The sequence below is a fragment of the Oryx dammah genome, unplaced genomic scaffold, assembly GCF_014754425.2.
Source record: "Oryx dammah isolate SB20612 unplaced genomic scaffold, SCBI_Odam_1.1 HiC_scaffold_2, whole genome shotgun sequence".
Lineage (NCBI taxonomy): Eukaryota > Metazoa > Chordata > Mammalia > Artiodactyla > Bovidae > Oryx > Oryx dammah.
The window spans coordinates 85029743-85042744 of NW_024070186.1; the positions used below are offsets into that span (position 1 = coordinate 85029743).

Below are 13002 nucleotides of genomic sequence, written 5' to 3' on the forward strand. Positions count from 1 at the left end.
AACTGAAATATTGATGGATTCATGAACTACTATGTTCTGTCTGTGTAAACTAACAGACTTGCACCCATGCTTCTATACTAGGATTGTTGATCACTAGACTGTTTTCCTTTCTCCCCTTTGTTATTTTAAAATAAAAAATTTCTATTTAATCCCTTAGTATTTGTTTCAGAATATATCTAGTTTTGTTGCTGTTTGCTTCAGAGATAATTATGATATGAATATCATATGCAGCTGGTTCAAATAACATGTTATGGAGTTTATATTGAATGTACTATTTGGAGTAAATGTGGCAAAATGAGCATTTGAATCAAATAGGAACCAGATCTAAGCAGTGACAAAAACTTATCTTGAAGGTTCTGGACCCCTGTTGAGTACAATGATTCCCAAACGGTTTTGGTAAATTTATTGTGCTGCATTTTATCCTTCTATAAACATATGAAAAGCTTGGCAGTTCTTTTCCTTGATTTCTCTTTCCCTCTTAGATATTTTCTTTGACATTTATTCAAAGAAACATGTCTCATTACCACATTGTAGAAATTTAAACAAAGGAACTTAGATTAAAATATTAAACTATACAATACAAAAACCAAAAAAAGAAGGAAAATTCTTATAGACCAACAGTGGCTTGGGGGTAATTATTTTTTTTTTTAAGATATTGATAACAAAAGATCTGCTAATTCATTTATTCCATTTTCCTTGAATATGTTATAAATTTACTTAGCACTTATTGAATCTTTGTGGGTATTCTAAGCTCATTACCTGGTAGTATGGTATTAGTTATCTTTCTTTAGTATTTAATTTTATGAGCACTATAAATTTTATGACTATAAGTGAGAAAAAGTTAAGAAAAATATGCTCAGAAAGCACTGTAAATCTTTTATGGTTGGATCTGACTATGATATAAAAGATAATTTTTAGTGGCCATTGTTGTTGTTATTCTTAATAATTCTTCCCAGCTTCCCATCAGTCATATAGGTACCATTTCTACATTCAAAAATTATCTTTATTTGACTGCTTATGTCCATTTTCACAATTACCATCATTTGGTTGAAGCTACTGATCACCTCTCAGCTGGATTATCATAGCAGCCTCCTAATTATTCCTTCTGTTTCTTCCTGTATCAGACAGTATTCATATGCACATATAAAAAACCAGTTTAGCTATTTCAAGCAGAAGGGATTTATTAAAGGTAAGGATTCTCTGTCTCTCTATATATGTTTTCATGTATCGAGTGGAGTGAGTGCAAGTGAAGGAGGGAGGTACATAGTCACAAATGTAGATGTGCAGTACACGTTACGCATGTGGCTATACCTCATGAGGCTTCAGACCACTTCTTATCAAATCTTTCTAAAAGCTGCTTTCATAATTTTAAGCTCTTACATCAAATTTAAAATGTAAAACTGTGAGTAAATAACAAGTATCTCTAAAAATTAGTTAAAACATTTTTCAGAAAGCCATCAATTTGATACTGGCATTTAAAAAGTACTTTTAAAATTTGTACAATCCAGTTACCTTATGGGAATTTACCATTTTCTGCAGTATTCTTTGAGACAGTGTTAATATTATAGCCTCTGTTGTCATGGAAACAAGTCTCTGAAGGAGGCCTCAGAGGCTAATGATTCCATGGTGTTGCTATGGATAGAAACAACTGAGACTGTTGTTAGTCACATGGTCAAGATTAAAAAAAAAAACAACAACTAAAACTCTTTGGAGCTGATCTTATTGCATGATACAAATGGAACAGAAAAAGGACGATGGCCTGAAAGTCATATTGTCTAATAAAATATGTATGTAAGATTTTTCAAGTTTCAAATGCTTAGGCTGAATTTCTTTTCTATAATAACCCAAATGTAATGGTTACTCTATATTGCTGCCTCATTATTCATATTAGAGTCTTAAGTTTGACATTTTCCAATTTAGAATCATCTCATACAGCTCACCAGAATTTTACCATGCTCTCAATCCTGCACTCAAAATATCCTCATCTCTTCTTTTTACTCTGTTATCATATTTAACATCTGTACTGTTCCTCATCACTCAACCTTCATTTGACTAGATATTATTTGTTTAGGGCAGCATTTTGTTTCATGCAAACTAAATGACTTATTTTGTTGTATAATCCTTTGTGACTCAAACTGGTTATTGATTGTAGCTAGGAAATTATGTGTGTTGATATGCATTTGGTTTTGAAGACGTCTTGGCAGTATTTTCCTTTCTTAAGAAAGAGGCAGAGGTATATGTTCTTCTTCAAAGCACTTGCTCAGTGCCCTAATAGAGAGTGGGGTAGAATCAGATGGTGTACGTTTTGTTTAAGATTTTAAAAAATGGTATTCAGATCCTTTAAAGGATTCTGTCAAAAGGAAATATATTTAGAATAGGTTCAGAGCCAGTATTACAATGTAATATTGAAGAATTTATAGTATATCATAAAGGGTTTTTGAGAGCAACTGCCTAATGGAGGAAATGTTTATGCTTGGCCTTGAAATTTGTTATAAGCATATAGCTTTGTCTTTTTTATGTTAAAGTGGATTATTAATTAGCTAATATCTGACTCTATTAAAGAGGCAAAAAGAAACTTCTTATAGGTTTTAGATATGTCTCTTACTTTGATTGTGGTAATTGTTTCACAGGTGTTTGCATATGTTCAAACTCATTAAATTGTATACATTTAAAAATACAGTTTCTTGTATATCAGTTATACCTTAACAAAGCTGTTTTAAAAAATTAAATAAAGATGATAAATGTTAGACTTTCTTGTCTCTGATACTTTGGATGACTACAGCCAGTTATTTTGTAGTTTATCACTCAACTTGGGTTTGTCTGATGTTTAATGTTCAGGTTATGCATCTTTGATAAGAATGTCACAGAAGTGATATAATCTGATTACATCCCATCAGGTAACATATGATTTTGATTTGTCCCATCCCTGATGATGTTAACTTTGGTTAAGATAGTATCTGCTGGATTTCTTCACTGTAATTAATAAAAGTTTGTAGGGGAAATACATGTGTGTCTGTGTGTGTGTCTCCCACTCAAACTTAATTCCACTAGAATGAAATGGAAGGGTCATTCAGCAGCAGAGGGTTTTAACGTTTGTTGATGTTTCTTAAATGAGTTATTACTGTGGTGGTTGCCAGATTATAATTTTGTGACTCTATCATTCCTTCTACATTTTTGATTGGCATCTACTGTAAGGAAATGTGCTTTTCTCTCTATTCATTTCATTGTTATGTAATTATTTATAAAAGTGTAGACTCTTGGAGTCCTCTTTAATTCAGTGGGGTTTATGCCATCATACTGACCGATGCCATCATAGGGGTCTGCCCTGGTAGCTCAGAGGTTAAAGCGTCTGCCTGCAGTGCCGGAAACCTGGGTTCGATCCCTGGGTCCAGAAGATCCCCTGGAGAAGGAAATGGCAACCCACTCCAGTATTCTTGCCTGGAGAATCCCAGGGACGGAGGAGCCTGGTGGGCTACAGTCCATGGGGTCGCAAAGAGTCGGACACAACTGAGCAACTTCACTTTATGCCATCATTATTGTTATCTGAGTCTCACATCATTCCCAGTGTAACTGATAAGAGCCCCAGCAAGCTGATTTCTGTGTCCTTTGTCATGCCTCATTAGTTCTTTGACCACCTCCTTATTTTCTGGCATGGCAGAAAGTTCTAGGCTCTAGCTCTGGAGTCATTTCTCCAAAGATTCCTTTTTTAAAAAATTAGAGAATGGATTTTTATAAGCCAAGATCTGATTGCTAGGTATTTTCATGCTATCGAGGTCTTACTGCTCCCAGATGTTCTCTGTAGACAGAGCAAGGGTACATATGTATATGTAAACACATATTTATTTCTGTGTTTGTCTATATATATATTGAAAACCATGCTGTCATATGAGTGCCTCCAAATCTAGTCTAGAACCATAGATTTCATGCTGATTTTCTCCCTTTCCATGTTTGCAACTCCATTCTCTGACGTGAGAACCCTTGCTCCCACTATCCTTTATATATTTACTTATTGGATCAAGTCTCAGGTATGTCAGCAACCTCCTATCACTGTTGATGCTCTTCGTGGACATCCTTCCCACCCTGCTCAATCAAGATCAAAGAGATATACCCATCTTGTTCCACTGAGGACTCTATACTTCATGGCACACAGACACTCTGTCACACTTGGGATCCAACAAAAATACCAGGCTGCTGCCACTGCCTGCCCACGTGTGATATTCTCTTCATCCTGCTTAGACTCCAGCACCACTTCTGCACCCGTCCATTCCCTACGCACAGATGCTGCCTCACTCTGCTGACTTCAACAACCTGTGCTTGCCTACATCAAGATCCTAATTATATTCTATCATTGCTACCTTCTAGAAATATAATTTTTGTACTTCTGTTAATATGACAGTAAACCATCTGGAATTTTACATATGGTGTAAGGTAGTAGGGTAAGGGTTCATTTCATTTTCTATATGTATATTCAGTTGATTCAGCAGTAGTTTTCTAGAATAATTGAAGTATAGTTGAACAATATTATGTTGGTTTGAGTGTACTAAATGATTTGATATTTGCATACATCATGAAATGATCACTACAGTAAGTCTGGTAACCATCTCTCCCCATACAAAGTTTTATGATATTACTGACCTTACTTTTTGTGCTGTATATTACATCCCTGCGACTTACATAACTAAAGGTTTATACCTTTTAATTTCCTTCACCTATCCACCCCCCAACTCCCTCCGTTTTTGGCGTCTGTGCATTTGTTCTCTGTGTCTGTGAGTCTCTGTTTTCTATCTGTGTTTTCATCTTGTTTGTTTTTTTGGTGAAATCATGTGGTATTTGTCTTCTATCTGACTTACTTCACTTAAATTCTTTAAAACTATCTTTTTCTCTTTGTCATAAATTAGGAGTCAGAATCTCTTGGGTTTTTCAAACATTTTTAAAAAGTTATAAGTATTCCATTGAAAATTGGTAGCATTTAAATTATTTATTTTAAGCTCATAATATGGAATTCAACTTTTTTTTTCCCTATAGGAAGAATATATATTAATGGTGGCTGGAATCCCAAATTAGACAGAGACTTTATTCCTAATTTATTTTTAATTGTGATAAAATATATGTAACAAAGTTTTACCATTTTAACCTTTCTTAGTACACTTAAGTACAGTTAATTCGGTGTCAGTAAATACATTCATGGTGTTGTGCAGCCATCACCGTTGTCCATCTCTGTAACTTTTCCATCTTTAAAAACAGAGAACTCAGCTAGAGAACTCATTTAAATTGGTAATATTATAAAGAAAGAAAAAAGGAAACAATATCTAATGGCCTATAATCTCTTTCTACAGGATATCCAGGTAACAGTAGCCTAGCAGATCTTTTCCTCATTCCTCACAAGTTAACTTCTGTGAGCTTAAGCTCAGTTGTAAAATGAAGGGTTAAACTTGATCCCTAGCTTCTTCAACTCTAATGGTCGTATAAAAATGATTGAAATTTTTAGCATCTTTTTGAACAATTAATGTGAAACACATTTTCAGTTTATTTTCTAGAAAATGAGATGGTAAAATATTATAATTGTTTTTCTTTTAATAGGAGTAGATCTTCCATCCCTCACCATGCATTATAGCATCACTATATGTTCATTGTTGACAACTGGAAAAGTAGAATTCAGGATAGAGGCAGGGGGAAACACTATTCATAATCCTGTCCTCAGAGGTTAGCTTATCAAACATTTCTTTCCATTTTTTAAATAAAATTTTTATCTTCCTTTTTTAGTTAATGTCATGCCATAGGCAATATCCTATATGACTTATAGACTGTTCTTACAGATGACTATTAATCGATGTATAGTATTTGCATGCTAAGTCGCTTCAGTCATGTCCGACTCTTAGTGACCCCATGGACTGTAGCCCACCAGGCTCCTCTGTCCATGCAGTTCTCCAGGCAAGAATACTGGAGTGGGTTGCTGTGCCCTTCTCCGGGGCATAGTATTTAATCGTACAAAATTATCATTATTTGTGCAACCATTCCAACACCTTATATTTAGGATATTTTGCATTTTCCCAAATACAGTGTTCAAAAGAATATATTGAATATTAAGACATTTGCTTTTTAAATATTGCCTTAGAATTCAGTTCAGTCGCTCAGTCATGTCCAACTCTTTGCGACCCCATGGACTGCAGCATGCCAAGCTTCCCTCAGGATAGACTAACAGAATTACTAAGTCAAAGAGTTCAACATTTTTAAAGCTATTAGATTGCTTTTTGTATAGTTTGTATGACGTTATATATCCAACAGCACTGTGAAGGGACCTGCTTTCCTGCATTAAAATATTTTTGAGGTCTTTAATTGTGATAAAGTATATCTAACATAAGATTTGCCATTTTAACCAATTTTAACTTCACAATTTTGTGGCATCAGTTACATTTCCAGTATTGAGCAGCTTTTACCACTATTTCCAAAACCTTTTCACTATTTCAAATTTACTTTGTAACCCCTAAGCACTAAACTCCTTACATTCCTCTCTCTTGCCCCTGGTAACTTCTATTCTACTTTACATGAATTTACTTATTCTAAATATAAGTGGAATCACAAAATATTGACCTTTTGTATCTGGTTAAGTTCACTTAGCATAATGTTTTCAAGGTTTGTCCATGTTGTGGCAGATACCAGAATTTCATCCCTTTTTATGGCTGAATGACTATCCTGTGTGTGTGTGTGTGTGTGTGTGTGTGTGTGTGTACACACCATGTTTTCTATCTCTGTATCTGTTGATGGATACTCTTGAGTTGTGGCTATTGTGAATAATGCATCACTGAACACTAGGGTAAAGTACTCAAGTCCCAGTTTTCAGCTCTTTTAAGTATTTACCTAGGAATAGAATTGGTGGTCATATGGTAATCCTAGGGGTAGTTTTTTTTGAAGGACTGCCAAACCAAACTGTTTTCCATAGTGGCAGCACCATTTTCCATTCCCACCAGCAGTTTTTGATGATTCCAATTTCTGCATATCCTTGCCAACAATTGTTACTTTCTGTTTTTGTTTTTACTTTTTTATTATTGCCTCCTAGTAGTATGAAGTAATATGTCATTGTCACTTTGATTTACATTTCCCTAATGAATAATAATATTGAATAGATTTTCATGTGCTTATTGTTTTTTTTTTAATTGGGGTTTTGTTGCTTTTAAATGTTGTCATAGTTTCTTCTGTACAATGAAGTGAATCAACTATATTTATATAGCTGCCCCTCCCTTTGGAGCCTCCCGCTCCCCCACTCCCCATTCCATCCCTATGGGTCACCACGTGCACCAAGCTGAGCTCCCTGTGCCATACTGTAGGTTCCCACTATCTGTTTTACACGTCAGTGTATGTCAATCCCAATCTCCCAGTTCATCCCACTACCACCCCACCTCACCCCATGTCCATACATCTGTCTGTTCCCTACGTCTGTGTCTCTATTTGTGCCCTGCAGATAGGTTCATCAGTACTGTTTTTCTAGATTCTACATATATGCATTAAATAGGATACTTACTTTTCTCTTTCTGACTTACTTCACTCTGAATGACAGACTCTAGGTCCATCCACATCTCTACAAATGACCCGGTTTTGTTCTTTTCTATGGCTGAGTAATATCCTATTGTATATATGTGCCACATCTTCTTTATCCATTCATCCGTTGATGGACATTTAGATTGCTTCCATGTCCTGGCTATTGTAGTGTTGCTATGAACTTTGGTGCTTATGTGTATCCTCTTTGGAAAATGTCTGTTCCAGGTCCTTTGCCCATTTTTTAATTGTCTTTTTATGGTGAGTTCTTTATCTGTTCTTCATGTGAAACCATCATCAGATGTACAGTTTGCAAGATTTTCTCCCATTCTATATGTTGTTTTTCCCTTTCTTGATGATGCCATTTGCTTAACAAAAGGTTTGAATTCTGATACAATCTAATTTGTTTTACTTCTGCTTTTGATATCATATTTAACCTAAAGAATCCATTGTTAAATCCAGATTTATTCCTATGTTTTCTTCTAAGAATTTTGTGGTTTTAATGCTTATATTTAGGTCATCAATTAAGTTCCAGGTTTTATATAGGATATGAGGTTTTGTATAGGATATGAGGTTAATAATTCTTATATAGAATATGTCATTGATATAGCAAATATTTATGAATTAATCCAGGTAACAGAGATTGGTACTTGTACAAGACACCCTTTCTGTGTTCCATTTACATCTTTTGGAAAAATAATTGAATTAATCATGAGAGTAATTGATTCTTTAAATGCAAGTAAGCAAGTGGTCAAATATATCCTGAATGCTATAAAAATATTTTGTAGTCTGTGAAGCAAGTGTCTTATCTCCCAGTGGAGGAGTATTGTTAAATTATTATATTTTATTATTTTCATTTAAACATCTAAAGAGTAGTCACTTATTTTAACTAGAGTCATTAAAATTATTATTGGTGGTATAATTACTTCTAAGAGCATTTTCTCATTTAAATGAAGTAATATGTTATTTTACCTATTTTAGTTATTTCTGAAAACTATAGTTTATCTTTGTGACAAAACTTTCTGTTATATGTTTCCCTTTTATTTTATATTTTTCCTGATTTGTTGTCATTGATGATTTTTAGCCAACAGAAGCTGTATCTCCCTCTTCTCCCACTGTCCCTGTGATCCCTGTCCTGCCAGTCCCTGCTGAGAATACTGTCATCCTACCCATCATACCACAGGTTTTTATTAGTTTCTTTTTTCTTTATAAAAATTTTATTTGTTCTTAATGGTTTCATTTGTATTCTTTTCAGATCATTTCAACTGTTTCTTTGTTAGATTTGGTAACACACTTTGGACTTTAAATGATATTTTTAGGGAGTTAAATATCTGGGATTTAATATAAGATGGGTTCAATATTTGCCATTTTATGAGGTTATCTACAAAAAAGATACATTCTAAACTTCATCGTATTGAACCTCCTTAGATTTGTTATCATGCCTTTTATACATGTAAGTCTGTTCAAAACAGTTTTAAAATTTATTTCCTTTGGGTTGTTTATTTTCTAAAGATAGTAAAAATAATTGTCCCTCCTGATCTTGTGTTGTATGTGTCCTTTTATATATAGCATTTTGTTCTCCAGTGTATGTTGATCTTCTTTGGAAATAATCTTTCTATCATCTGGTAGGATAACATACTTCACATTTATTATTGAAAAATAATCGCTGATGTATATAAAGTCTTTGGGAACTCTTTATGGTATCTTTGCAACTTTCTGTAAATGTAAAAATACTCTAAAATCATGAGTTTATCTTTTTAAGTTAACATGTAACAGTCAAAAAATACAATGAGGTAATAGCCAAATGTCAGAGAATCTGAATATTTGTAGCTTTCAGAGCTTTAGTAGTTCCAAGGGACGGCTTGTTAAGACGATAAGTACACTACCAACAGAGTTATCCAAAGGTAAAATCACAGTGGTATTAGTAAATAGGATAATTGAGATCTTTTACACCAAAGGTCTTTATCTCATTTTAATGTGTAAACAAATGGATCTTTAGGTGATTTTACTATTATTGACCTGTAGCATAAAATCTAGTAAAAATGGTGTTTTTGCTGTGTCAAAATAAGTCGTGTTAAGGGGAAAAATGGGTTATCACCTTTCATTGTTCTCATCTCAGTGCCCTTCTCCTCTCTTAAAAAGTGAAAATCAGTAAGAACATTATACAAAGTAAGATTCTAGGGGAAATATAGATATTACACTAAAACAAAAATCACAAAAAGTCAAATTATGAAACTACCAAGAATTGAAGAGATAAGTCCAGATGGATATTTTCTGTACAGTGCAAAGAGAAATTGAATTTATACATTATAAAATATAATTCTACATAGACAAAGGGTTATTGTAATAATGTAACATTCTTCCAAGTAACTAGGATTTAGTAGCACAATATTTTTTGAAGTAGGAGACTTGAAAGTTTATTCTGGTCATGTCACCTCAGTTTGTCTTTTGATGTCAAAATGGTTTTCTAGAACCCTTTGAAATTTTGAAGTAATTTCTGCTCCTATATTCAGTTAGGAACCAGTCCTCTCCTGTTCAAAAGTTCTCTGACTTACTTATTCCAGATGTACCTAGCTTAGTATCACACTACACTTGAAAATTGTTTAGAGATTGCATAACCTTGTAATTATAAATAAAGTTGGATGGATCTGGTTTAGAATTCTGGTTCTACCACTTCCTGCCCTCTCCATTATTCTTGCCCAGACAGTTTCATGGACAGGCTATAGTCCATGGGGTCACAAAGAGTCAGACATGACTGAGTAACTAATACTTTTTCACTTTCCTGCCACTTACTAGCTGTGTAATTGAGCAATTTACTTAACCTTGATCTCGTACTCACCTGTAACACTGATGATGATAGTAGTACTCACTTGAGATGTTTTACAGTGATTGAAGGAATAATATGCATATGCAGCTGGCACTTGATCTTGGCTATTTGTATCATTAGTGTTACTTCATATTTGCTTGAGACAGTAAACCAGGGAGCAAGTTTAAAAACAAACAGGAGAGGCTTATTTATATTACCTAACCTCATTTTAGGTTTTAAATATACTTACAAAAGTCTATGTAGAATAGTTTAATAATTTGTTTTGTTTACATGAAAGGCCGTGGATGTGCCTCATTTTGCAGAATAAGTGTGTGTATACCTGAGTAATTGAATATAACATTACATTATAAAATTAATAAAAGTGATTAAAATATTTGTCCCCAGATGAATTTTTAAATCCAATCTTATATATAACCTGATTTTAACATTTTAAATAAATACAGTTTTTCTTCTAAAGATCTACTGCGTTATACTTTGGATGCATTGGGAGATAATAGAAATAGAAACAGAAGATTTGAGATTTAGAGTCTAGTCCTGCTTTGTGACTCAAATTGTTTAACCTCTCTGAGTTTTATACTCCCTTCATCTATTAAAAATGGGGGCTAACACTTGTCTATTTCAAAGTGAGTTTGAGGACAGATAGAGAGCTAGAAAGATGATAAATTTTTAAAATATTCTCTTATATTATTTTTAGAACTTTAAACTTTCAGAGTACTTTTATATTGATCATGTCATTTAAATTTTATGAAAATATGAAAATTATCATGTTTATTATTTAGAGTATTACAGAGATACGTTGAATGGCTTGTATTTATTTATTGAAGGATAATTGCTTTACAGGATTTTGTTGTTTTCTGTCAAGCTTCAACATGAATCAGCAATTGGTATACATACATCCCCTCCCTCCTGAACCTCTCTTCCATCTCCTCCCCATTCCACCTCTCTAGATTGATAGAGAGCCCCTGTTTGAGATTTCTGAGACATACAGCAAATTCCTATTGGCTCTTTATTTTACATACAGTAATGTAAGTTTCCATGTTACTCTTTCATATGTCTTACGCTCTTCTCCCCTCTGCCCTGGCCCATAAGTCTGTTTTCTGTGTCTGTTTCTCCATTGCTGCCCTGCAAATAAATTCTTCAATACCATCTTTCTAGATTCTGTATATATATGTTAGTAGGCAGAGGAACCAGAGATCAAATTGCCAACATCCGCTGGATCATCGAAAAAGCAAGAGAGTTACAGAAAAACATCTCTTTCTGCTTTATTGACTATGCCAAAGCCTTTGACTGTGTGGATCACAATCAACTGTGGAAAATTCTGAAAGAGATGGGAATACCAGACCACCTGACCTGCCTCTTGAGAAACCTATATGCAGATCAGGAAGCAACAGTTAGAACTGGACATGGAACAACAGACTGGTTCCAAATAGGAAAAGGAGTATGTCAAGGCTGTATATTGTCACCCTGCTTATTTAACTTCTATGCAGAGTACATCATGAGAAACGCTGGGCTGGAAGAAGCACAAGCTGGAATCAAGATTGGCGGGAGAAATCTCAATCACCTCAGATATGCAGATGACACCACCCTTATGGCAGAAAGTGAAGAGGAACTAAAAAGCCTCTTGATGAAAGTGAAAGAGGAGAGTGAAAAAGTTGGCTTAAAGCTCAACATTCAGGAAATGAAGATCATGGCAACCGGTCCCATCACTTCATGGGAAATAGATGGGGAAACAATGGAAACAGTGTCAGACTTTATTTTTTGGGGCTCCAAAATCACTACAGATGGTGATTGCAGCCATGAAATTAAAAGACGCTCACTCCTTGGAACGAAAGTTATGACCAACCTAGACAGCATATTCAAAAGCAGAGACATTACTTTGCCAACAAAGGTCCGTCTAGTCAAGGCTATGGTTTTTCCAGTCGTCATGTATGGATGTGAGGGTTGGCTAAGTTCATTCCTAACTGTTTTTATTCTTTTTGATACTGTTGTAAATTGAATTGTTTTTGTTTTCTTTCCAGCTTGTTTGTATATAGGAATGCAACTGATTTTTGTGTGTAGACCATTTACTGCCACTTTGCTAAGTATTAGTTCTAACAGACTTTTGTGTGGTTCCTTCAGAGTTTTCTACATGTATGATCATATTATCTGCAAACAGATAGTTTTCTTTTTTTCATTTGGGAGATTTATTTCATGCTTTATGGGGAAACAGAAAGGAGGGTCAAACTACCCCTTGTTTTGGCCATTTTTAAAAATTAATGAAAATATGATAACACATTTACAAGAGACTTGGAAAATACAGAGCATGGTTATGTGTAGTTCCACTACATATTACAATTTTTTTAAATAGTTAAATTAAGATTTTTAGTTGGAGTTTCAATATCAAACTCTCAAAAATTAATAGAATGAATATACAGAGAAGTAGAAGGATATAGTAGTCTCGAAAAGCACTCTTCACCAGTTCAACATACTTAAGATTTATACAGTTTTCACACAACAGTAGGATACAGATTCTGTTCAAATTCCTATAGATTATAAACGAGGAGACACTGGAACATATCCAGGGACATAAGACCAGGTGCAAAAAATCGGTGGTCTAAAGATACTGAAATCATACAGTTATCTTATCCTTGTAGAATTATGTT

The 13002-nt window shown here is 34.1% G+C and overlaps 1 protein-coding gene across 9 annotated transcripts in view; it reads left to right on the top strand.

The window, feature by feature from the left end:
* DLG1 (discs large MAGUK scaffold protein 1) overlaps nt 1-13002 on the top strand; it is a 256793-nt gene that overhangs the window by 116530 nt on the left and 127261 nt on the right. For 6 of the 9 annotated variants that reach the window (XM_040249498.1, XM_040249489.1, XM_040249481.1 and 3 more), the window contains one exon: nt 8618-8716. The exons of the other annotated variants lie outside the window; for them this stretch is intronic. In XM_040249498.1, the coding sequence (XP_040105432.1) occupies nt 8618-8716 (99 nt within the window). The remainder of the gene's footprint in view (nt 1-8617; nt 8717-13002) is intronic. 9 annotated transcript variants of the gene reach the window in all.